Source organism: Bubalus bubalis, chromosome 10 (assembly GCF_019923935.1).
Source record: "Bubalus bubalis isolate 160015118507 breed Murrah chromosome 10, NDDB_SH_1, whole genome shotgun sequence".
Taxonomy (NCBI): Eukaryota; Metazoa; Chordata; class Mammalia; order Artiodactyla; family Bovidae; genus Bubalus; species Bubalus bubalis.
In genome coordinates this window covers 34,786,529-34,813,935 of record NC_059166.1, presented here as the reverse complement: position 1 = coordinate 34,813,935, position 27,407 = coordinate 34,786,529, and the positions used below count along the sequence as shown (strand labels likewise).

Below are 27,407 nucleotides of genomic sequence, written 5' to 3'. Positions count from 1 at the left end.
ATTTTGAGCAGAGGATGACATGATCTGGGTGTATGTTTTCATAGGATCAGTTTGACTTCCAAAGAGAAAACAGTCAGGAAGCTCTTGGGATAATCCAGGTGAAAGAAACAGAAGTGCTTGGACAGAGGTGGCAGGGGAGTGGTGAGAACTGCATGTGTTTTGAAGGTAGAACCAACATGATATGATTGGAAGTAGGGCTAAGGGAAAGAGGAGAATCAAGGATGAGCCCAAGCTTTTCAGCCTGATCAAGTCAAACATGGTTGCTGTTAACTGAGGTGGGGAAGTCTGAGTGAAGTGGTTAGGAAAGATCAGGAGCTCAGTTGAAACACATAGCTCAACAAAAACATATTTTATATATATATATATTTTTTTTTCTTTTTTTTGGCTGAGGCATGTAGGATCTTAACTCCCCGACATGTTCAACAATAAAGAATTGAGTGAATAAATTATATCTCATATAATGGAATACTATGAAAATATAAAAATATTTTTCACATTTATTTATTACTTATCAATATGACATATTAACTGAAAAAAGCTGATTATCAAATAGTACTCATGGTACAACTCATGCATAGGAAAAATAAAATATATAAAATTTTAGTAGTAGTTTGGTGTGATTTTAATTTTTTTCTATCTGCATTTAAAATTTTTTTGTGATTTTTGTGAATAAAAAGGGAAAGTACATATTCTAATTATACTTTAGTAAGATTTATGTAAGTATATATAAAGGAAGAAGGAAATGGCAACCTACTCCAGTACTCTTGCCTGGGAAATCCCATGGACAGAGGAGCCTGGTAGGCTACAGTCCATGGGGTTGCAAAGAGTCGGACATGACTGAGCTACTTTACTTTACTTTATATAAGTATAATTTGAAAATAACATACATGCATAGAGAAAGACTTGAAGAATATATATATCACAGGGTTAATGTATTTTATTAATATATAAATAACAGGGTCATAAATGAGTTTTCATTTCCTTTTTTTTTCTATATTCTTTATATTTTCTGAGTTTTAGAAATGACAGATATTTCCAGGGCAATGTAAATATATATATATATATATTTATATGTGTGTGTATATATATATATATATATACACACATTTAAAGGAAAAGTTTGCACATGGCCAGCTAGTAAACTTGCCCTGTAAAGTACTATATGTTCATCTCAACAAATGTGTTTTGGGACTATGAGGCAGGTATAGGACCATGTATAGTAAGGGGAGAGGGAGACATTCTTTCCCATGTTTGGGGTAACTACCAAGTTACTCATTTGTCAACAACAAGCCCTATTTCTGCTATTAAAGCACACATAATCAGGAGGGGCAGGTAGAGAAAAACTTGAAAGACCTATTGACTCCTATTGGAATAGCCTTTAATTGTCTTTCAGATGATTCTTACATAAGGAGTTTAAAAATTGCATCCATTTATTAAAATGGATGCAAATGTTATGTTCTACACACTATAAAATGTTACATTCCATGTCATTGAAAATTTCTCCCATTTCTCCATTGTCTTTGGAGATGATTACTCTTTCCTTGATATCTCAAATTTCAACTTGATATACCTTATTAATTTTGCTCAACATTCTTCAATTTAAAAAAAAAAAATACAACTCATTCCAGGCAGAGAGACTTTAAAAACAACTTTACAGCAATTTTGTGGTATCCATTTTCAGATGCCAGCAGGCAAGACTGTATATCAAAATGTACTATCAGGTTCTAAGAAAGTGATAAAGATATGAATTGGTTGCCTGAATGAAATGATTGATTGATGTGATTTTGTCTTGTCATTTCAAGGGAGTGAAAAAAATAGACCCCAAATTATATGAAAAATTTATCGGCCATAGATTTGGAGAAGAAGTGGTACACTGTATAGATCTTTGCTCCATGCTGAAGAAAAAGCAAAGTAATGGCTATTATCACTGTGAGTCTTCAATTGTGATTGGTGAGTGGCATTTAAAAATTATTATCTTTGGTTTTGATTTCTTCAGCGTCATTTTGTTTTGGCAAATGTTTATGTTGTATGTTTTTCTCAGTGACATATTTTCCTAAACATTATGTTTTGACAATAATACATTAAAAATTTTGTGGAACATATTTAGTATTTATATTTATCAGTCAAGATTTCAGTACCTATAGTTTTTATGCTTCTGTGCTTTAAAATATAATCATCGTGAAGTCTTGAAATGTTGATTCAAAATTCATTTCAGTGTAATTTTATTTTGTGAATATGAAGAAAGTGTTTTCATCAGTGAAGGCCTATATGATCACAGCCTTCTATGCCAGCTATTTTCATCTTTGCTGCTTTTAATTAGGAATAGACTATGCCAGGCCAGAACGTGTCACTCTGAGAAGAAAAAGCATGGGTGGCCTGCAGAGATCGAAAACTTGTCTTTCAATTTCTTCCTTAAGAAAAATATGTTTTGAGGGGAGACCAAGATTCATTCATAAATGCTCTATCATCTTATGAGGGAGATGGCTTGTGATGAGACAGATTCACGCACAGTTATGTTTCTAAGTACAGAGCATGTACACCAAAAGAAGAATGTGAAAAACTAGAACAGGGGTATTTCTCGTTTGCAATGTCGCTGTCTTTCAAAGGAACCTGATCTGTTGTGATTGAAATTTACTGTTTTAAGCTGGGAAATCTTATAAAATTGTGAACTTCAAGAACTTCATTTGTATACTTTTTAAGTGACGTGAAAATAGAGAAGATAAAAACATGTATCTAAATATCTCAAGGGTCTTCAACCAAGGTACTTTCTTGCCACCATCAAGGTCAGCTTGAAGAAAACCTATGGAAATATACATCCTGAAAGAATCTTTATACAGAAAGTATTTTTAAAATGTTCAAGAAGACAATTTTATTTCTAAATTCTCATCAGAGAAGCCATTTTACCTTCCAAAGATCTTAGCCCTCTTAAACAGAAGGTATTCAGTATGTCATTTGAATTCTGTGTTCTGAAACATGTCAAGTGTGTTTTAAGGAAGACTTTTTTAAAAGTTTTCAGAACCTCTGTAAGAGAGCTGGCTTCCATCAAAGTTTTGATGCGGACCAAACATTTCTCTTTAGGTTCACTGTAAAAAGCAAATTTAAATCCTTCTTGCATAATACAGATTTTGGCTAGCTTTCCATATCTTGTCTGTAATTACTTTAGACGAACCTTGAAGGAGAACTCAGTGCTTCATTGCCTCTCCCACTCCTATTTTTTTGAAAAAAGAGCAACATGTAGATTTTACTGAAGGTATTGTGGGCTTGCATTATGCAGCTCACAGCATGGATCACTAGTATTGCCATTACACAGCTCTGTTCAGCTCACCCCAAATTACTGTGCTCCACTCACTGAATTTTCTTTTACTGCTCCTTTCCAGCTTGGTTTCTAAAACTCCCCTTATCCCAGGCAATTTCTCTCGACTTTTTCTCTCAGGCTCTTTATCTCTCATCCTTTTCTAACTCAGAGCAATTTAGCTTCTTTCCAATTTCACCCATATGGATCATTAAGATTATTTAAAAAATGGTTTTTGCCTGTTACACATAATCTATATTCTCCTACCATTCTGAACATTACTGTCGACATTGAAAATGATAATTATTTTATAATCATTAACCAATTTTAATACACACTAGAGTCTTATATTTGCTGTGGATAATTACTGATTTTCTTGATCTTACCCGAGTTTTACAGCAGCAAATATTGGGCAGGATTCAGGACTCTTTCTTTGTGAGTTTCATTTCTTGTTCAGATTTTTTTTTTGTATTATCTGTAAAAAAGTTTTTTTATTGGAGCATAGTTGATTTACGATGTTGTGTTAGTTTCAGGTGTACAGTGAAGTGAATCAGTTATGCATATATATATATATTTCCACTCTTTCAGATGCTTTTCCCATTTAAGCCATTGCAAAGTATTGAGTAGAGTTCCCTGTGCTATACAATGGCTCCTTACTAGTTACATATTTTATATATAGTAGTGTGTATATGCGGAGAAGGCAATGGCACCCAACTCAGTACTCTTGCCTGGCAAATCCCATGGATGGAGGAGCTTGGTGCGCTGCAGTCCATGGGGTCACTAAGAGTCGGACACGACTGAGCGACTTCACTTTCACTTTTCACTTTCATGCATTGGAGAAGGAAATGGCAACCCACTCCAGTGTTCTTGCCTGGAGAATCCCAGGGACGGGGGAGCCTGGTGGGCTGCCGTCTATGGGGTCGCACGGAGTCGGACACGACTGAAGCGACTTAGCAGCAGCAGCAGCAGCAGTGTGTCTATGTCAATCCCAATCTCCCAATTTATCCCTCGCCCTCCTTTACCCTCTGGTAACCATAAGTTTGTTTTCTACATTTGTAACTCTATTTCTGTTTTGTACATAAGTTCATTTGTACAATTGTACCCTTTTTTTTAGATTCCACATATAATTGATATCTGTCATATGATACTTGTCTTTCTCTGTCTGATTTGCTTCACTCAGTTTGACAATTTCTGGGTCCATCCATGTTCCTGCAAGTGGCATTGTTTCCTTCTCTTTTTTGTGGCTTACTGATAATCCACTGTGTCTATGTTCCACATCTTCTTTATCTATTATTCCTCTGTTGATGGACATTTGGGTTGCTTCCGTGTCCTGGCTGTTGTAAATAATGCTGTTGTGAACACTGGAGAGCATGTATCTTTTTGAATTATGGTTTTCTCCTGATATATGTCCAGGAATGGGATTGCAGGATCTTATGGTAGCTCTATTTTCAGTTTTTTAACGAGTCTCCATACTGTTCTTCATAATGGGTGTACCAGTTTACATTCCCACCATCAGTGTAGGAGGGTTCTCTTTTTATCACAACCTCTCCAGCATTTATTGTTTGTATAATAGATTTTTGATGATGACCATTCTTATCAGTGTGAAAGTGAAAGTCTTTCAGTCTTTTCTGACTCTTTGCAACCCCATGGACTGTAACCCACCAGACTCCTCTGTCCATGGAATTCTTCAGGCAAGAATACTGGAGTGAGTTGCCATGCCCTCCTCCAGGGGATCTTCCGAACCCAGGAATCAAACCCAGGTCTCCCTTATCGCAGGTGGATTCTTTACCGTCTGAGCCACCAGGGAATCCCTCCTGACCAGTGTAAGGTGATATGTTATTTGTAGTTTTGGTCAAATAATTAGTGATATTGAGTATCTTTTCATGTGCTTTTTAGCCATATGGGTGATTTCTTTGGAGAAAGGTGTTTTTTAGATCTTCCACCCTTTTGTTCAGATTTATTTGGCTTACATTTGGTATGGTTGCTCTTTAATTTGATCCTAATTCAAATATAATGTCTGTTTCCTGAACCTTAAAACCAGTATTGTGTTGTATACAGAGAATGGGACAGATTTCAGATGATCATAAGATATTTTGTGTTCAGAATTCTAGAGTAGAATTTGGGCTTCAGGAACTCTGGGAACCTCCTGAAATTATTCATAAAAGTGTATATATGGATACATATGTGAATTTTTTGGGGGAGAGAATTTTTAGATTTGCATATTTCCCATCTTAATTTGTTAATGGTGCATTCTTGCATAATACTGGATTTCAAATCACTGATCTTCTTTTCAGCTGTCTCAGTTATATTGTTTAGGACATTTTAAAAATACCAATGACTATATGCTTCATTCCCAAGATTTGCAGTTGATTTTTATCATATTTTCCTGCTCGGCTCTTTGCTTATGGAGGTATTCCTTCATTTATCTCTTTGATGATTTCAATATAATTAATTTTGAAAATTCTTATCATATTTGAAGATCCAGTTCCTATGAATTCTTCTATTTGTTGGGTCTCTTGTGGCACTTGATTTCCTCTGGTGCTTTTAAAGTTTTTCTGAGAACTCATTTAACTATGTATGTTTCCCACTCATAACCCCATGTGTGGTTTTGCAGATGTCTCAGCCCTGGTCCCACAGGGTAATTGCTTTGTATTAGGAACTGGCAGCAGCAAGCTATTTTTGTCCATCAGGAGTTGGATTTCATTCTTCTTGGGTCTCTTAATAGTTTGTGAGGATTTTTTTTTTAAAGAGTAAAGATGATTAGCCTTTTGCTATATTGGCTTCAGATATTTTCCAGGTTTTATTTTGCATTCAGTTTTGGTCACAAGAAATTTTTCATATTAGATGTTTTTTAGTTTTGTAAAATTATAGATACAAAAATTCTGCGATTTCTTTAATTATTGTGACTAGAGTCATCTCCAAACTAAAAATTTGATACATTTTCATTTATATTTTCCTCTGCTTTTTTGGTTATTTTTACACTTGAGCTTTTCATCTATCTGGTGTGATCATTAATTAAATACTCAGACACTCAGATTAAGAAAGAAATTCAGTTACTAAAAGTGGGTGTGAAATAGAGCTTTAGTTTTAGAAAGTTTTTTTTAGAATTTTTTTTGCACCCCACCAACCTTACTGTGTGTTCCAAAGATCACTACTTAGCAACCCTTCATGTTGTCTTGGGCTTCCCTGGTGGCTCAGTTGTAAAGAATCTGCCTGCTGATGCAGGAGATGCAGGTTTGATCTCTGGGTGGGGAAGATCCCCTGGAGAAGGAAATGGCATCCCACTCCAGTATTCTTGCCTGGGAAATCTCACAGGCAGAGGAGCCTGGCAGGCTCCAGTCCATGGGGTTGCAAAAGAGTTGGACACGACTTAGTGACTAAACAACTACAACATGTTGTATTAATACTGGACTAACACAGGGTTTTTGTTTGTTTGTTTTTATAATTGTTGCCAGTTTAGGGGTAATTTTACTTAAAAAAAAATCTGGGTTTCTGGTGCCTTTTAACAATCAAAAAATATGGCCACACCTGTTTTATGATCTTGAATGCAGTGATTTCCTGAGTGGGTACACCTTGAAAGCAGCTACCTTTTGTCATCCCCTCACTCTTGTTCTTCTTTTACAATTTGCTTAACTCAGTCACACTACCTCCGTGGTTCCTGACAGCATCTGAGTTTGGATCTCCTGGCAGCTGTTGCTGTTCCCTGGGCCTGCTTTAGGTTTCCATGCTGAGCATTTTCCTCTCCAACTTCTGTCATTGTGCATCTTTATCTGGAGCGTTAGGGGGAAGTTTGGTAGGTTATGGAGCCAATAGTCATACATTCAGATGCAAGAAAAAAGTACTACTTTTTAATTCTCATCAAAAATTTGGTTGATAATATGCTTACTTAATATTGGGCTGTAACTTCTTGCAAACCTAACTGCATTCATTAATCATTTAAAATACAATTTTTTTTTTAAAGTGTAAAACCAGTCCTTCCTGGTGAATCCAGGAATGAAATATAGTTCAGATGTCCTAGGGTGGTGAAAGCTCTTCTCTGTGAGCTACTTACTGGAGTTGAGTGTATTAATTTTTCCCTGGCAGCTCTGTTCCATTATATTTCCTTTGGGAAAGTAACTGACTAAATGACACCCTTTGGAAGATTGATGAGCAATTTAGTGCTTGCAAAGACTAGTTTACTTTCAGCTGTCAGATATTTCTCATAGGAGGCAGTGGAGAATTTGGAAAGGTCTAGAAGGTTTTTTTTTTTTTCCCCCAGGCCCATGTACTTCTTTATAACTTCGGCAAGCAGAGGTATAAATGTGATTTTCTGGGAACCCTAGCTGTTTAATAATAATTACTCATCATTAATTTAATAAATGTTATTGAGTGTGTATGATGTGTATACTCCTCTTAGGTATCACGAGATACAGAGAAGTGTAAGACATAGTCCTTAAGAGTATACAGTGTCACTGGGGAGCTAAGACTACATCTGAAAAATGGAGAGGGAGGAGGAGTAGATAAATAGAGCTTCATCCATAACAATGATGGGTTTTGATAGGACACAGTGGAAGAAGCATATAACTTTAGCTTATAGGAGAGCTGGGGATGGGGAGTTTCAGGGCTTGGATAAATAGGATGAGATGGATAGTAGAGAAAGGACACTGTCGAGGAACAATAGGTACAGTTTACAGGGGAGAGAAGCAGTACATTAGGAGGCAGGACAGAGCAGAGGTGATATTAGTGATGATATTAAAGTAGCCACTTCCCTTCATGGAACACCATTTTTTCTCGAAAAAGGACCATTAGCCATTTTTTGTTTCCACATTTGGGTATTTGGCAGCTATTTTCTTGAAAAGAAATAAACCTGTCACATCAAAGAAAACTGACATCATTTACCGCTAATAATAAAACTCAAGGTTCAAAGAGTCTTTATCATTCATGCAGTATCAGATCAGATCAGATCAGATCAGTCGCTCAGTCGTGTACGACTCTTTGCAACCCCGTGAATCCTTTGAATCTATGAAACTAAAGACTAGATCCTATACTTTTCTGTAATTTCATCAGTATTGCCTACCTGTGAGACCTAGCCTGAAGCAGTCAGATATCCTGCCTCCCTTCCTTCCTTCCAGTCTCCCAGTCATCCATTTTTCCAAATATCTACTCTGTTTACAAAGATGTGTGTTAATTTTGGAAAATTAAAATGAAAGATATATATAAGATAGTAAAAATAATCTTTTCAGTTTTACCACCCAAAGACTACCACCATCAACATGTTAATGAATTTTTCCAGATTTTTCTTTATGTAAAATAAAAATAGACTATGTTATTGTAATGAACTATTTAACTATGTAATTAACTTCTTCAAACAACTGTGTGGTAGATCATATTTTAACCCCATATTACAGATAACTAAACTAAAGAAAAGAAGTTTTCAGTACTTTGTCTCGAATTACAAAGCTTAGTAATTGGTAGTATTGACATTCATATTGAGGGAGTTAGTTTGATTCCAGACTGCAAGTATTAGGTTGGTACAAAAGTAATTGTGGTTTTACATTGTTGAACTTTTCCATTTGATATTAGAATACATTCTTAAACAAGTGTGGTTATGCTATAAATCATTTTAATTCACATTTCTAGATTTAAGTCCTTTAGCTAATGATTACTTGCTTTTACTTTATATTTATTTTAGACTATAGAAATGATGTTAGAAAAAAGCAAATTCAAGCATTTTTTTTAATTTGAGTTCAAAATGGTTCATAAAGCAGCAGAGATAACTTGCAACTGCTAATGAATGTATAGTGCAGTAGTGGTTCAAGAAGTTTGGCAAAAGAGATGAGAGCCTTGAAGATGACGAGCATAGTGGCCAGCCATCAGAAGTTGACAACAACCAGGAGTTATCATTGAAGCTGATCCTCTTATAACTACACGAGAAGTTGCCGTAGAATTCAACTTCGGTCGACCATCCTATGGTCATTCAACATTTGAATCAAATCGGAAAGGCAAAAAAGCTCAATAAGTGGGTGTCTCATGTGCTGACCAAAAACCAAAAAAATCATCGATTTGAAGCATCATCTTCTCTTATTCTATGCAAGAACAATGAACCATTTCTTGATCTGATGAAAAGTGGATTTTATGACTATCAGTGACAACCAGCTCAGTGGTTGGACCAAGAAAAAGCTCCAAAGCATTTCCCAAAGCCAAACTTGCACCAACAAAAGGTCATGATCATACTGTTTGGTGGTCTGCTGCTGGTTTGCTTCACTACAGCTTTCTGAATCCCAGTGAAACCATTATATCTGAGAAGTATGCTCAGCAAATTGATGAGATGCACTGAAAACAGCAACACCTGCAGCTAGGATTGGTCAACCAAATGTGTCTAATTCTTCTCCATGATAATGCGTGACCACATGTAGCAAGACCAATGCTTCAAAAGTTGAACGAATTGGGCTGTGAAGTTTTGCCTGATCCACCATATTCACCTGACCTCTTGTCAACCCACTACCATTTCTTCAAGCATCCTGACAACTTTTTGCAGGGAAAACACTTCCACAACCAGCAGGAGGCAGAAAATGCTTGCCAAGAGTTCATCAAATCGATAGGCACAGATTTTTATGCTACAGGAATAAACAAGCTTATTTCTCATTGGCAAAATATGTGTTGATTGTAACAGTTCCTGTTTTGATTAATAAAGATGTATCTAGTTTTAATGATTAAAAAAAAAATAAAACTCAAGGTTTCAGACAATAGTAAGAATTTAAGAAAACTGATCTATTACTGTGAGTAGACAGATTCCTAAACTTGCCCCCTTTTTTTAATGGAAAATTTTATACAGAAAGATAACAGAGTAGAATAAGGAACTCGATTTTCCCAGGTTGTTTTTATCTATCAAACTTTGTTTTTACTTTTTTGAGGCATAACTTATACTCAAAATTTGTACCTGTTTAAAGTATATAAGTTGATGAGTTGTTAACATGTGTATGCACCTGTGAAACCATTATCATTATCAAGATACTGAAAATTTCCTTTCCCTCAGACATTTATTTGCTCCTCTTTGTAATCCATAAAGATTTTCCTAGTAAGAAGATGTGATATTAATGAATTTTTTGATGTTACATAATGAACTATGTCAAAATATGGAGAATCTTTGTAACTCAGTGAATTTGTATTTTTAAAATGACTGATGCGTGTTGTTACAAAGACATGTGTGGATAAAAGATCCATTAATATTCAAGATAGACCAAAAGATTTGACTGTAAATAGTATGAAAGTTTATTGATCCATTTTAAGATTCAACATTGCAATTAAGCTTTAAGTAACTACAACTTGTTGAGTTTCAGTGTAATATCAAAGAAGAATGTCCACAGTTATCTGAAAAGGCTATTATTCTCCTGCCTTTTTCAAATATACTTCTCTGTGAGGCTGGATTTTTCTTATACTTCAAATGAAACAACATATTGCAACAGATTGAATGCAGAAACAGATATGAGGATAAATCTTTGATTAAGTCAGACATTAAAGAAAGTCACAAGAATGTAAAATAATGCCATTCATCTCACTATAAAATTTTTAATTAACAATATAGTTATTTTCACAAAACATTTGTGATGACATTATATATATAGTGAATTTGTCATTGATAATTTGAAAAGAATGAAATACATTTAAAAATCTTTTCATTTTTAATGTAGTAAATATACCAAATAAACAAAAGCTCTTGGTAGGGAGAGATTGTAGATAAGTATTAACAGTGTAGCAGAGTCTTGAGGCCAAAACATTTAAGAACTTTTGCTTCAGTACATATATCCAAGAAAACTATGAAAAATTTATTCCTCAGACAACTCTCTAAGCTTAATTTTGATCAATATTTCCAACCATTTCTTTGAACAGATTAATTTTGATGGCTACTCAGTTATCTCTCTATAAAATATAAATGGTTTGATTCCTCTATCCTTAATTTTTTTGTTCATCCCTTTAAATTTTCCATTTTAGCATCCTGTGGTTAAAAATGTGACAAGTAGAAAAATACCCAAGACTGACAATAGCATATCTACGTGAAATGATATGTTAAAATCATATTATGTGACACTTATATTCTGTGGGAATATAGGAACGCCTCTTTTGTGGTGGGCGGGGCCAAAAATTTTGGTCTTGTTTTCTTTTGCACAGACTGACAGGGAAATGATTAAGAAAATTTCATCTCTACTTAAACTGTTTAAGATGAATCTGTTTCAAGCATGTTAGAAGAAGGGAAAGTAAAAATACAGTTTATCACCTAAGGGAATTGTACATTGTTTTTTCACCTGAAAAGTTTAGCGTCTAGAAATTTTCCCTGTTCAAAATTATCATGTAAAAAAAAAAAAAAAAATTATCATGTAATTTAATGAGAGCTGAGTGCAAGGTATTTAATTATTTACTCTATGGCACATAAATTGTGTGACCATGTAATTTATCATCCAAATGGTACCCTTGGAAGTGTACTTTGCTGAGTTAGAAGAAAACCAAGTTATCCTGGTTTAACAAACTTATGTCATCCTATTTAGAAATCATAATGTTCTTGAAAAGCAGAACCTTTGACATGGTAGAATATTATATTCCAAGTGCCAGTCTTGTTCCTTTTTATAATCTAATAGTTCTCTTCTTACAGGTTTTCTTGATGAAACCTGTAAGAAAGTTTCCCTGATGAAACCTGTCTACTAAAAAGAAATTATTTAAAATTTCATTGTTATGCTCAAATAAAAATGAAAGAGAACTAATAGTTGGAACTCCCAGCTTGCTTTTTTACATCTGCTTGAATTAGAGGAAGTTGCAAGATAAGTAACTGAGCAAATTAATCTTAGTGATGGCTCACTGTATTTTAACGGGTATATCAGTTATTAATCTGATGCTAACACAAAGTGGCAGCTGTGAAGGGTGTTTTGAAAATCCAACCATCTGTTGGCCTGGTTTCAAACCTTATGATTTATATTAGATGCCTTGGGAATCTTACATATGAAAGGGTTAGTGCAGTTCAGTCGCTCAGTCGTGCCTGACTCTTTGCGACCCCATGAATCGCAACACGCCAGGCCTCCCTGTCCATCACCAACTCCCGGAGTTCACTCAGACTCATGTCCATCGAGTCAGTGATGCCATCCAGCCATCTCATCCTCTGTCGTCCCCTTCTCCTCCTGCCCCCAATCCCTCCCAGCATCAGAGTCTTTTCCAATGAGTCAACTCTTCGCATGACGTGGCCAAAGTACTGGAGTTTCAGCTTCAGCATCATTCCTTCCAAAGAAATCCCAGGGCTGATCTCCTTCAGAATGGACTGGTTGGATCTCCCTGCAGTCCAAGGGACTCTCAAGAGTCTTCTCCAACACCACAGTTCAAAAGCATCAATTCTTCGGCATTCAGCCTTCTTCACAGTCCAACTCTTTTATCCATACATGACTCCTGGTTAAGACCATAGCCTTGACTAGACGGACCTTTGTTGGCAAAGTAATGTCTCTGCTTTTCAATATGCTATCTAGGTTGGTCATAACTTTGCTTCCAAGGAGTAAGCGTCTTTTAATTTCATGGCTGCAGTGATTTTGGAGCCCAAAAAAATAAAGTCAGACACTGTTTCCACTGTTTCCCCATTTATTTCCCATGAAGTGATGGGACTAGATGCCATGATCTTCGTTTTCTGAATGTTGAGTTTTAAGCCAACTTCTTCACTCTCCTCTTTCACCTTCATCAAGAGGCTTTTGAGTTCCTCTTCACTTTCTGCCATAAGGGTGGTGTCATCTGCATATCTGAGGTTATTGATATTTCTCCCGGCAATCTTGATTCCAGTTTGTGTTTCTTCCAGCCCAGGGTTTCTCATGATGTACTCTGTATAGAAGTTAAATAAGCAGGGTGACAATATACAGCCTTGATGTACTCCTTTTCCTATTTGGAACCAGTCTGTTGTTCCATGTCCAGTTCTAACTGTTGCTTCCTGACGTGCATACAGATTTCTCAAGAGGCAGGTCAGGTGGTCTGGTATTCCCATCTCTTGAAGAATTGTCCACAGTTTATTGTGATCCACACGGTCAAAGGCTTTGGTATAGTCAATAAAGCAGAAATAGATGTTTTTCTGGAACTCTTGCTTTTTCCATGATCCAGCGGATGTTGGCAATTTGATCTCTGGTTCCTCTGCCTTTTCTAAAACCAGCTTGAACATCTGGAAGTTCACGGTTCACATATTGCTGAAGCCTGGCTTGGAGAATTTTGAGCATTACTTTACTAGCGTGTGAGATGAGTGCAATTGTGCGGTAGTTTGAGCATTCTTTGGCATTGCCTTTCTTTGGGATTGGAATAAAAACTGACCTTTTTCAGTCCTGTGGCCACTGCTATGTGGTAAATTTAACTGACAAATTAAACATCACTGCTAGAATGATGTAGTGATAATTTGTGATATTGGACATGAGTTTGAGTGAACTCTGGGAGATGGTGATGGACAGAGAGGCCTGTCGTGCTGCAATTCATGGGGTCGCAAAGAGTCAGACACAACTGAGCGACTGAACTGAATTGAACTGACTGATGATATATGTGTATAGCCTTTAAGTGTATTTTAAGAAACATGAAAGTAAATATTGAATTCCAAATAAAAAGAAAAATGAATGAAATGATTAGAAGTCAGAGCCTGCAGTCAAAGGGAACCATTAAGATATAGGAAATTAATGTTAGGAAAGCCTTCTGATTGCCAAACATTATGGATAACTGGCCCGTCACATCACCTAATTGCCTCTGAACACATTTTTTTTTTTAACCAAGCTAGTGTATTAATGTTTTAAAAGTACTTAGCACAGTGCCTGACATAAAGTTATAAAAATGTTAGTTATTAAGATTAACAGCAGTAATAGTTATATTAGAATACTTATTGTAATAGTACTTATTCCTGACATTAGAACACCCACTCAGATTATTATAAATTTGCTTTATTCCTAATGCTTTCCTTAAATTGGCGTGGTATTAACACTGGTATATTTCAAAAATAAAAATACTATATATAAATAAAATTCATGTATATACACACATGCCTACACATACATGTGTTTATCCTTCAGATACCTTTGTATGCATGCTCAGTCACTCAGTCATGTCCAGCTTTTTGCGACCCCAAGGACTGCAGCCTGCCAGGCTCCTCTGTCCATGGAATTTCCCCGGGCAAGAATACTGGAGTGGGTTGCCATTTCCTACTCTAGGGGATCTTCCTGACCCAGGAATCAAACCTGCGTCTCCTGTGTCTCCTGCATTGGCAGGCAGATTCTTTACCACTGAGCTGCATTATTTTATATTGCATATACATATTTATGTGTAATTTATGTATATAAAGACAATGGTAAAGATAGAAAATGGACTTTATTATTTTGGGGGCTATGAAAAAAACACAGTCTACTGTTATTTATGTTTTGTATAAAATACCTAAAGCAATAACAGTTGCTACAGAAAGAACAGCATTTTGTCAGTTCATGAACTGTGGCTCTATTTGATCTTATATTGACTAGGGTATTCAGGAAAATATTTTGTTTTGGTTGTGGCTATGAGTAAAGGAAACTACATTTGGTTATCACATGGTTCATACCAGGGAACCATAGCTGCCAAATATATTTTCATTGCTAACAGCTCCCATAAAAGCCAGAGCTTTTACTTAAGTCAGTCTTAACCTAATACACTTTAGAGAAAGAGAGTTCACAGTTGTGCTCCAGCTATGCATTTTTAGCAAGAATTTAGTTTATAAGTATGGCGTGAGTGAGTAAAAGTCACTCAGTCATGTCCGACTCTTTGTGACCCCATGGACTGTACAGTCCATGGAATTCTCCAGGCCAGAATACTGGAGTGGATCACTGTTCCCTTCTCCAGGGGCTCTTCCCACCCCAGGACTCGAACCCAGGTCTCCCGCATTGCAGGCATATTCTTTACCTGCTGAGCCACCAGGGAAGCCCTAAGTATGGCATACATTTATCTATATAGGATAGGTGTTTAAAAAAATTAGCATGCGACCCTTTATTGATGATTTACTTTTCAGGACTTTTTCTTTGCTCAGAACTATTTAGACCTTGTCAATCATTTTTCTAATTAAAAAACATGTTTTAATTATTTTATTTTTGGCTGCACTGGGTCTTCATTGCTGTGAGTGGGCTTTCTCTAGTGCGGTAAGCCAGGGCTACTGTCTCGTTGCTGTGCAAGGGCTTTTCACTGTTGTGGCTTCCCTTGTTGCAGACCATGGGCTCTAGAGTGCAGGGGCTTCAGTAGTTGTGGCACATGGGCTTAGTTGCCCCATAGCACGTGACATCTTCCTGGACCAGGGATTGAACCCATGTCCCCTGTACTGGCAGGTTACAATGTGAACCTACCTAGGTTACAGTGTGAACCTAACCTGGTGAAGTAGGTTACTTCACTGGACCACCAGGGAAGTCCCACTTTTCTAATTTTATAGATACCAAACAGTAGATACCACATTTCTAGTAAAAGTTAAATATAAAACTCTAGAGGCCACAGGGGTTTGCCTGTTCTGAGTCCATTTTCTTCCCACCCTGATTCCTGGTTGGCAGAGCCCTTCTTTCCCTGTGAGACAGTGAACTTCAGAACATGTGGGGTCCACTTTAGCCCTTCAGGTGATTGGTCCCATTCTTCTTGCCAGTGATTAGTTTAGGAAGTGGCATGTGACCCAGTTCTGAGAAGTGAAGGCAAGTCTGCTTGGGATCCCAGAGAAAAGTTTTTTTGATGATGCGTAATTTGTTGGGAAGAAGACATCATTATTTTTAGCTGGAAATTGTTGAATATACATGTGACCCTGGACTTCGCAGCATCTTAACCATACGGACATTAGGGGACTTCACGCCTGATGTGCTGAGTATGGGAGACTGGAACATGACTCTTGATGATCTTCTTCTTTTTTAAATTTATTTTTAATTTGAAGGATAATTGCTTTACAATGTTGTGTTGGTTTCCGCTATACAACAGCGTGAGTCAGCCATAAATATACATATATCTCCTCCCTCTTGCACCTGCTTCCCAACTGCCCCGTTGATGATCTTCTTAAGCCACAGAATTAACCAAGCTAGAGCAACTCTACCTTAGATTATAGGGGGTAGTGACATTTATGCTTGGGGCTAGTGCACTGGGATGACCCAGAGGGATGGTATGGGGAGGGAGGACGGAGGAGGGTGCAGGATGGGGAACACATGTATACCTGTGGCGGATTCATTTTGATATTTGGCAAAACTAATACAATTATGTAAAGTTTAAAAAAATAAAATTAAATTAAAAAAAAAATTTCTTAACCATCTGAATCAAGAGTTTCTTGTTACTTGCAGGTGAATGCATCCTAACAGATAAAACACAATTTGGATGTGAATTACAGAATGTATTAGCAGAAAATAGACTCAGTGTTTTATGTATATTTAAACACAGTTCTGATAGTTACTAAAACTTTATGGTTGAATCTATAAACAGAAAGAATACTGATGTAGTGTACCAGATGAATGTCAGCCTAGGCCCTGGTGGATCATGACAGGTCCTGAGACCTGCCAAAACCAATCTTGATTTAACTGCATTTCATCTAGTATAAGAAAATTTTCTTTTCATTATCTTGGGGATTCCCTTTCATTCTTCTGTATTACTTTGTGTTCTTAGAGGAAAAAAGAATTAATAATTATATCCTGAATCATTAAAGCACCCTTTATTTGAAGTCTTCAGATACTTTGCATTGCAGGAAATGTGACTGACCGTTGTGCTGTCAGTGAATCAAGACAAACAGTGAACCACTTTCAGAACTAAATATAGATTTGAGGATATTCTACGTAAAGAATTAGGACCTGTGGGAAAAAACCCAATAAGTTGAGAACTGTAAAACCAAATTTTGTGTTGTTTACACTGTTAAACTACAAATAAACTCATTACTTATTGGTTAGCTTTTTGAAATATTTTTTTTTCTTCTCGTGAAGGATGTGTCTTTCTCTCTGAAAGGTGCATGGCATTAGAGGATTAAAGGCACTTGAATGAGAAAGCAGCCATGTCGGATAATGCAAATACTGGACAGCAGATTAAGTGTATTCTCTGCTCTTCTTTCTTTTTTAAAATAGGTTTTAACATGCAGACATTGAACTTGCCTGTGAGTAACTCCTGTCAGCTTTTGTGAATTCATTGCTACTGCCTGCAAAGGAGGACAGACTGTAAAATGCAGACCTGAAGAGTATCTGTCTAGAGTAGATGACTGTTACAGGCCTTTGTCCCCCTGGTGCTGCTTTGCCTTCATAAAACTGCCGAATAGGATTTACCACAGTGTGAATTCTGGGCTTTCTCCTGCTCCCTTCATCGTGCCTACAGATGTGGGCCTCCTGCCCTCCTTTGGCCCAGGCTTTCTCTCTCACCTACTCTGGCAGCAGCCCCTGACTCAAGAGTTACCTTCACCCCAAGAGCTGATGTGATTATCATGTTAGCACATACTCAGTGCTTCGTAAATAGTGCCTGGAATCAGATAGATTTGATAAAACGGTGTAATATAAATTCAAGGTGTCTGTGTGTAAACACATTGTAACTTCTCAGCCTTCTCCCAGCCCTACTGCTGTCTGTTCTCTGAGCAGGGAAATAGATCATCTGCCCTAATTTATTCTCACTATTAAGGAAAAGGCTTCAACTACATCCACTGTTTAAGGTTGGGCCACATACTTTGAAGAGAACTGACTGAATGATAAGCATGGAGGAGGCACTTGGCAGGCATGCGTCAGCAGGGGTTGGGAAGGACATTGGGATTGATAAGGAAGGACTTCTTGTGCTGCTCTGATTGTCTGCTTGTTTCCTCTTTTTTCCTAAATGCACATATGCTGTATATGGTATGTTTTTCACATATATGAAAAAAACACTTTCTCTTTCCAATTACATACTGAAATTGTAGAGCATATGGCAGTTTGAAATACCTATAACTTTCAGTTTTTGAGAAAAACAGCTAAAGCACTGTAGAGAGAAGTTAAAAAGTCTTTGTTGAAAATATAACTAAACAGGAATAATGGTAAAAAATAATTCTTGGCTTCCAAATTTCAGTTAGATCAAGGTTCTTTTACCTGGTAATTTAAAAGGACTTCACCAGTGAGATTTACAGATCATCCTTAAGGCTTTTCAGTTATAATTTTTCAGTCTTTTTCCCTTGCAGACAGATACTCATAAGAACAGGTTTCAAGCATTGATATATAATGTTGTAGTTTCAGAACCTTGCCCTTTGGGTACAGAATGACTACACAGATGTAGCATGATTGAAAAATGGAAGCACATCTGTATGATAGATACATGCTTTCTGTGGATTGATCATTGAAAACTGAAATTGGGTTTTACGGGAACATAGAGAAACAAAACAGTTTTGAGTAAGTCCAGCCAGCTTTTTCAAGACCAGATTAGCGGTTTGTTTTTTTGGTACCCTGATGTCAACATTAAAAATTATGATATATTCCAAAACATCCCAATTTTCATGAATTGTATTTCCATCAATTGTCAAGCACTTCTTGAACTTACGTATCTTTTCACTGAAACGGTGACATTTCTTGGCATAACAGTTCCCATAAGCGTGCTACCTGTTTTATGAGGAAGTCTTCCTGAAGTGTGCCTTCTGTGCTTAAAGACACGTCTCCTAAGGCTTGCTTCCAGAATTTGGAGGGATAAAGCATTTTCCCCCCTCTGTTTACACTTCATGATTTTATGTTCTCTTTGTCTCCATTCTTTTGACTAAAGGAACATTTGCCTTTTATTTTCTTTCTCATTTGTTTCTGTAAGTTGTTAAACTCAGATTTCCTTTCTTAATGAACTGGAAGTCTCAGAAGAATTGGTCATTGCTGCAGTTTTATAGAGTCAAAATATTACAGTGAGATCTTTTTCTTTATCTTGAGTCAGACTTTTATAACAAGGTTGCTCAGAAATCCACATATAAATGTTTTAAGTTATAGATAGAACATAAAGCCAAACAATGACACAGAGAATAGAGTCTTTGGTCATAGTTAAGAATTGTGTTTTTCACTGGAGACAGTAATCAGAGCTGATATTTCAAAGAACATGAAGAAGAGACGGCTGCCACCCCTCATACTTTTAGTTGTATTCCTGCCATTGCCACCATTATAATAAAAATTCAAACAGCTATAGCTGATATGGGCAACTGTCAACACCATGGTTGGTTTGTAGCCAGGCCTGTGAGAAAAGATAACATGAAAAGGTTATGTTTTTAAATTTATGAACATGAAATCATAGCAGATATTTTTTTTATCATTGACGTTAAACTTCTTTTTTTAATCTAGTTATGGTAGATCTCTATATATTACTGAAAGGAGTCTGTTTAACCCCTTAATAAAACTCCACTAATATTTTGGGGGATCACTTGTGAATGGTCTGAGTTGCTTTTTTTTCCTGGAAGATGAATGCTTCCTGGGGTCATTCTGGTGCCCTGTGTTCTTCATTGAATCATTTCCCTAAGGCATGGCAGGCAGCAGGGCCAGGCTCCAGCTCCAATAAGGGATCTGTCTTTAGGTCCTTTGTTTTAAAATAGGATTATATTACTCTTGCACCATTAATAAAAGGATTTGGTGACAAAACATAAGAAAACAAGGCATTTAAAACATATTGCCATAGAGCTTGGTTAAATAACTATTTTTCTGAACATTATTCTGAAATTGTAAGAGGTTTCATAAAGTGTTTGCATTGGCCAGAAAGTTTTTCCGTTAAGATGTTATGTAAAATCCTAAATGAACTTTCTGGCCAACCCAATAAATACCCGATACTACACACAAATTATATTAAATAACATGGAACCCTGCAATGAGATGCTCAGGGCTTATGCATCCAGACAGATTGAGTCCAGATCCCATTATTGTCACATACTCTTGGGGAGATTTTGGCCAAGTTACTTTTCTGAACTTTTTTCTCAAGTTTTTTCACCTGTGGAATGGGGTTAGTATTAATAGTAGCTACCTCAGAGCTGTGGTAAAGATGAAATGAATGAGTAAATGTCAAGCACTTAACATGTGCCTGGCAGGTGTCCAGTAAGTGTTAGTGATTATTTTTATTTTTTCAAATTTATTTTTAATTGGAGGATAACTGCTTTACATTGTCGTGTTGGTTTCTGCCATACAACAAAGCAGCCATGTGTTAGTTGCTTAGTGCAAAACAGCCATGTGTTAGTTGCTTAGTCATATCTGATTCTTTGCAACCCCATGGACTGTAGCTTGCCAAACTCCACTGTCCGTAAGTATACATATATCCCCTCCTTCTTGAACCTCCCCCCCACACCCCTCTCCCACCCCTCTAGTTCGTCACAGCGCACCAAGCCGAGCTCCCTGTGCTATGCAGCAGCTTCCCACTAGCAGTCTCTTTTACACGCAGTAATGTCTGTATTTCAGTGCTACTCTCTTAGTTCATCTCACCCTCTCCTTCCCCACTGCGTTCACAAATTTGTTCTCTACATCTGCGTCTCTGTTCCTGCCCTGCAAATAGGTTCATCAGTACCATTTTTCTATATTCTATATATATGCATTAATATAAATATTTGTTTTTCTCTTTCTGACTTACCTTATATGAAAAGCTCTAGGTTTGTCCACATCACTAGAACTGACTCAGATTTGTTCCTTTTCATGGCTGAGCAGTATTCCATTGTATATATGTACCACAACTTCTTTATCCATTCATCTCTCAGTGGACATCTAGGTTGCCTCCACGTTCTGGCTATTGTAAATAGTGCTGCAGTGAACACTGGGGTACGTGTGTCTTTTTCGGTTAATGGTTTTCTCAGGATGTATGCCCCGTAGTTGGATTGCTCGGTCATATGGTAGTTTTACTCCTAGCTTCTTAAAGGAATCTCCATACTGTTTTCCATGGTGGCTGTATCAGTTTACATTCCCACCAATAGTGCAAGAGGTTTCCCTTTTCTCCACATCCTATCCAGCATTTATTGTAGATTTTTTGATAATGGCCATTCTGATAGATATATCAGTTCAGTTCAGTTCAGTTGCTCAGTTATGTCCGACTCTTTGCGACCCCATGAACCGCAGCACACCAGGCCTCCCTGGCCATCACCAACTCCTGGAGTCCACCCAAACCCATGTCCATTGAGTTGGTGATGCCATCCAGCCATCACATCCTCTGTCATCCCTTTCTCCTCGTGCCCTCAATCTTTCCCAGCATCAGGGTCTTTTCAAATGAGTCAGCTCTTTGCATCAGGTGGCCAAAGTATTGGAGTTTCAGCTTCAACATCAGTCCTTCCAATGAACACCCAGGACTGATGTCCTCTAGGATGGACTGGTTGGATCTCCTTGCAGTCCAAGGGACTCTCTCAGTTCAAAAGCATCAGATATATCATGACACCTCATGTAGTTTTGGGGAGAAGGCAATGGCACCCCACTCCAGTACTCTTGCCTCAAAAATCCCATGGATGGAGGAGCCTGGTAGGCTACAGTCCATGGGGTCGCGAAGATTCCGACACAATTGAGTGACTTCACTTTCACTTTTCATTTTCATGAATTGGAGAAGGAAATGGCAACCCACTCCAGTGTTCTTGCCTGGAGAATCCCAGGGACGGGGAAGCCTGGTGGGCTGCCGTCTATGGCGTCGCACAGAGTCGGACATGACTGAAGTGACTTAGCGGCGGCAGCAGCAGCATGTAGTTTTGATTTTCATTTCTCTAATAATGAACAGTGTTGAGCATCTTTTCATGAGTTTGTTGGCCATCTGTGTGTCTTCTTTGGAGAAATGTCTGTTTAGGTTTTCTGCCCATTTTTTGATTGGGTTGTTTGTTTCTTCTGATATTGAGCTGCATGAGCTGCTTCTATATTTTGGAGATTGACCCTCTGTCAGTTGCTCTGTTTGCCATTATTTTCTCCCATTTTGAGGGTTGTCTTTTCATCTTGTTTATGGTTTCCCTTGCTGTTAGCAATTATTTTAAAATTTTAAATTACTACTTGATTGTTTTTGTGAGTTAGGGAAGAGTGAGGTATGGCAGAAAGTGAAGAAGAACTAGAGAGCCTCTTGATGAAAGTTAAAGAGAGTGAAAAAGTTGGCTTAAAACTCAACATTCAGAAAACTAAGATCATGGCATCTGGTCCCATCCTGGGAAACAATGGAAACAGTGACAGACTTTATTTTGGGGGGCTTGAAAATCACTGCAGCTGGTGACTGCAGCCATGAAATTAAAAGACGCTTGCTCCTTGAAAGAAAAGCTATGACCAACCTGGATAGCATATTCAAAAGCAGAGACATTATTTTTCCAACAAAGGTCTGTCTAGTCAAAGCTATGGTTTCTCCAGTAGTCATGTATGAATGTGAGAGCTGGACTATAAAGAAAGCTGAGTACCGAAGAGTTGATGCTTTTGAACTGGGGTGTTGGAGAAGACTCTTGAGAGTCCCTTGGACAGCAAGGAGATCCAGTCCATCCTAAAGGAAATCAGTCCTGAATATTTATTGGAAGGACTGATGCTGAAGTTGAAACTCCAATACTTTGGCCACCTGATGCGAAGAACTGACTCATCTGAAAAGACCCTGATGCTGGGAAAGATTGAGGGCAGGAGGAGAAGGGGATGATAGAGGATGAGATGATTAGATGGCATCACTGACTCAATGGACATGAATTTGAGTAAACTCCGGGAGTTGGTGATGGATAGGGAGGCCTGGTGTGCTGCAGTCCATGGGGTTGCAAAGAGTCAGATACTACTGAGTGAGTGAACTGAACTGTGGTGGGGCTTCCACCTTAAACTATTCAACTTAATTATATACTGTTGTATTCCCAAATAATTGGGTAATATATGACTACTTTCTACATCCTCCTGCATGATACTTATTCACATTTGGGAGGGGGGCATGGAATGGCAGGGGGGAAAGTTCTAGTTTTTGACCAGAATTTCATATATATATGAAATAGTTTGTTTCCTAAATGAAAAAATCCAGACACATGAATTTCTTAGTTATTTTGAATTAAAAATTTATGCATATGAAAGCCTTTGTGAAATCTATAGGAGTGAAATCACATTTAATTTTATGTTGAAGGAATCATCTTTATTGAAAAAACTCACAACTATGCAGTGTGAAAACCATTCTTAGAAATTCCAAGCTCAGTCAGTTCAGTCACTCAGTCGTGTCCGACTCTTGAGACCCCATGGACTGCAACACGCCAGGTTTCCCTGTTCATCACCAATTCTCGGAGCCTACTCAAACTCATGTCCATCATGTCAGTGATGCCATCCAACCATCTCATCCTCTGTCATCCCCTTCTCCTTCCACCTTCAATCTTTCCCAGCATCAGGGTCTTTTCCAATGTGTCAGTTCTTCACGTCAGGTGGCCAGAGTTTTTGAGTTTCAGGTTCAGCATCGGTCCTTTCAATGAATATTCAGGACTGATTTCCTTTAGGATTGACTGATTGAAGCTAGAAGTAGCCATAAACCTACAGTGTGAAATTGCAGCCTTTTAGAACTGAGATAAACCTTAGTGACCTTGAGCATAGACTCCATCCCCTCTTTGAGGTTAAACGATATGCTAATTATTTGCACACAGAGTTGGACACGACTGAAGTGACTTAGCAGCAGCAGCAGCAGCAAGCCAGTTTTAAAATTCCTTTCTTGAGTTTTTCAGTAGTTTTCTAATCTTTTATTATGCTTAATTCACTTTTAATGCTTATGGGGGAAAAAAGCCTCTAACATTTTATAACTCCATCCTCCCCACTCCACCCTTTGGATTTCAGGACATCCTGGGATACACACTTATCTAACAATACATTTTATAGGTTTCATTCTTAATTGTACGTTTTCAGTAGTAGTGCCAACAGGGGATTAGTAAATAAACTTGACTTTAATTAATAAAAGTCAAGTTGGTAGAGTTCATCACAGGACACTATCCCCTGGAGGTTGCATTGGAGTGAGGGGGCTATTTGCTTGGACGTGACAGGTGTAAGCAGTAACTCAAGATGGCAGCTAGAGGGCGCCAGAATTGGGAGAGGCGGAGGTGCGATTGCTAGCGTGCTGGAAAGACTTGAGATATTCAGTCTATTCTCTTCTCTCCCTCCTCCCAAACACCACCTACTGTGCAGTAACAAATTAAAATTTTATAGTGAGTTTACCAGATTTACAGATGAAGATATCAAAACTCAGACAGAGGGGGTCAGCGTTTCAGAACTGTTAATACCGGACGGATCTGAGATTCAGACCTCTGGCTTTTTATTTCTAAAGCTTCTATCCCTACACCAATGCCAGGATTAGGGATGCCAGGAGTTACTTATGTTCCTCAGTGAAGTGTGTTCACTGCAGATGTTTCTTTAACACACAAAGTAATGGTTAGGATTTAAAAAATTGTTTTTTTTTTTCTTTTTCCTCCAGACTGTATACTTTTTTCCTTCAGATGAGTAGGAAAATAGACACACTGCATTCAAAACCAGGGAAATTTTCATCATTACCCACTGCCTTCTCCTTCCAGTGCCCAGTGAATGGGTGTGAGTGCCTAGCTGAAAAGTCGAGGAATAGACTAAGAATTTGGGTGGTATTCCTGGCACCATGAGCAGTCTTTCCTTCCTGTAGTGTTGCAAGATAAAGCTCTTCCCTATGCAAGATAACAGATTTGGCACAATTACATGAAATCTTTACATGAACGATTGCATGAAGTTCAGAATATATCGTGTCTGGAAATCAGCTGTTTTGCCATCCCTGAATTTGCTTAACCACCTTGTGTTTTTATTCAGAAAAGATGCTATTATTACTGATCTTTTTCTCAGTGATTTGGGGCATTTTCTGGGCTACTGACATACTTTGATGCTCTAATTTAAAAATTCATGGTATTGATTTAATGCTTTAGTAGAGAAACACGGCAGTGTTTAAAAAAGCAGATATTTAAATGATAAACTGTAACGTGCAGATGACAATTGATGGTCTCTTTTATACCCCTCCTCCACTTCGCCATTCTACCCTTCTTGCAGCTTGAAGTTCCTGGTACTCCAACTTGTGTTTTCTGTGTTCTGCAAAGTCAGGTTCCCTGTTTCTGAAACAAAGAAATAAAAATTTCCTGGGGATAAAAGAAAGCTCTTCCTTTTTAAGTCGCAGACAGAATATATGGTCCCCCCTCTCCCCCTTTGAATTTCCCTGTGTAATTACCGTATCTGTCTGCAGGAGAAAGGACTCCTTGTGGTTTGCTCTCCACTACCTCTTAGAGACATATCTGCAGAGCCGCGCAGCGCACGTGGCACTCATCTCAGGGCGAGAGCTCCCAGTTTTATGAGAATTAGGCGAGCGTAGGGTAGCTTCTTTCCCCGAAAGCCAGTCCCGCTTCCCCGAAAGCCAGCCGCGTATCAGCTGCGTGGGGCTGGGTCCCGGGGAGGTGGAGCCTGCCTGCTCCCAGCGGCTGCGAGAGCCCCCGCGTCTGAGAGCATCCCCGCCGCCGCTCTCCCTGCTCTTGTGCTGCTCCGGGGAGTGGAGGAGGCACGGTGTGCTCGCGGACCGTGGGGTAAACTGCAGTTGCTCTTTGGGGAGCCCGGGGAGAACACCAGGCGGGAGAGAGAGCGCCAGTGCCATGGGCCAGCTATGCTGCTTTCCTTTCTCAAGAGACGAGGAAAAAATCAGTAAGTGGGATTTGCACTGTGCTGAATCCTAAGTGCTTGGCTATTTAGAGTGACTGTCTTCTTCTAGGGGTAGTGGGTTTTTTTTTTTTTTTTTTCCCCCTTGTGGGAAACAGGAGAATAAGGAGCTCTGATTTTTCATGTGTATTTCTTAAAAGGGTGGGTAGGTATATAGTTAATAATTAACCATCAGAGTACAGTCACTCAATGAATAGGGCTGTGTTAAAGATCTAGAATTTCATCTTCCTTCTGTTGGAATTTTACAGCTTATTTTTATCACATTAGAGTCTTAGTTTTTAGTTTCTCTGCATGTCACTGCATGCAATTTGACAAATTATACAGGCCAGACTTCATTTGTGTTCTCTGAAATTGAGAGGTTTTCAGAGCAGTGCTCAATAATAACATATAGAGAAGTAAAGCTGGCTCGGAAATGACATGTATTATACATTTGCAGATATTTTCGTGTGTCCTCTGCTTTGTTCTCCGTAGAGGGAATTTGGGTGTAACTGTAAGATCCCTCCAGACGAGGGATGCCACTTTGACTTCTGCAAAAACCTCACTGAATATTCTTAAACTAATGTCAGTCAGGTTCCACATCTGCTTATGGCCCAGAAAACAGAACTTAAAGTGATGACATTTGCACTGAAATGTTTTCCTCCCTGACTTAAGTGTATTCACTTACATTTCAACTTTGTTAAAACAGTACCCACATTGTAATTAACATCCCGAATAGATTTGCCTTACACTAGTTACCCCCAAGTATTGAATTTTTACTTCTTTTTCAGTAAAAATGTTCACAGACGTGCTTATTAAAATTTGCAGCCACATTTCTTTTACATCAGTGCTTTATTGAAATTTAAATAGGTCAACAGAATCTCTCAATATCAGATTCAGATACTCAAAGATTCACATCTGGCTTTTATTTCTTGTTCCTCAGGAAACTAGCCAGAGACAGGTTTAAAAGTAATGAATACATATCTTATACCTATGCACTTGGGAAAATAAGCCAGGTTTTACAAGAAATCTTCTGGGAATGCTTTGGAATAAGTGTTAGGAGACTTCGGAGTATTTGCTTACTAACAGGAGTCCCCAGCTGTGCTCTAAATTTTACTGGTGAAAATGATACTCTGTGGTATACAGTGGTCCTGAGCTGAACACCTGATATGACTTTGTGCAACAGAGATGTTCGTTTTCTAACAGTGAGCACTGATATGCATTCGGCACCATGAAACTTTTCAGATATTTGTCAGAATGATCCATGTGTCTAACTGAGGGTTTTGGTTGATTGATTGATTCCTCGAGGTAGATCTGCATAGGAAAAACCTTGGTCTGGACAGATGTAGGCAGAGTGAATTCTTTCCTTTCCCCACTTCCTAGTCCACTGCTCCAGGTTTTCCTAGAGTCCTGCTTTCCTTGTGTTCTCTTTTCTCTTTTTCCCCTGTCGGTGAGCAGCCTCCTCTTCTCTAATCATAGAAGCCAGGCTTTACCTTGATGAGGAATTTGCTCTTTTCTTTCTCACCTGTGACCCTGGGAATGCAAAGTCTTTTGTTTTACATACAGCACCTCTC

The 27,407-nt window shown here is 38.1% G+C and overlaps 1 protein-coding gene across 6 annotated transcripts in view; it reads left to right on the top strand.

Annotated features, from left to right (window-relative positions):
* The window catches only part of AKAP7 (A-kinase anchoring protein 7), a 125,416-nt gene that overhangs the window by 65,731 nt on the left and 32,278 nt on the right, over window positions 1-27,407 (top strand). For 3 of the 6 annotated variants that reach the window (XM_044924225.2, XM_006046296.4, XM_025294531.3), the window contains exon 7: window positions 1,803-1,950. In XM_044924225.2, the coding sequence (XP_044780160.1) occupies window positions 1,803-1,950 (148 nt within the window). Of the gene's footprint in view, window positions 1-1,802; window positions 1,951-23,548; window positions 25,843-27,407 lie in introns of those variants that run through there. The other 3 variants (XM_044924226.2, XM_006046299.4, XM_006046300.4) reach the window with 2 other exon arrangements.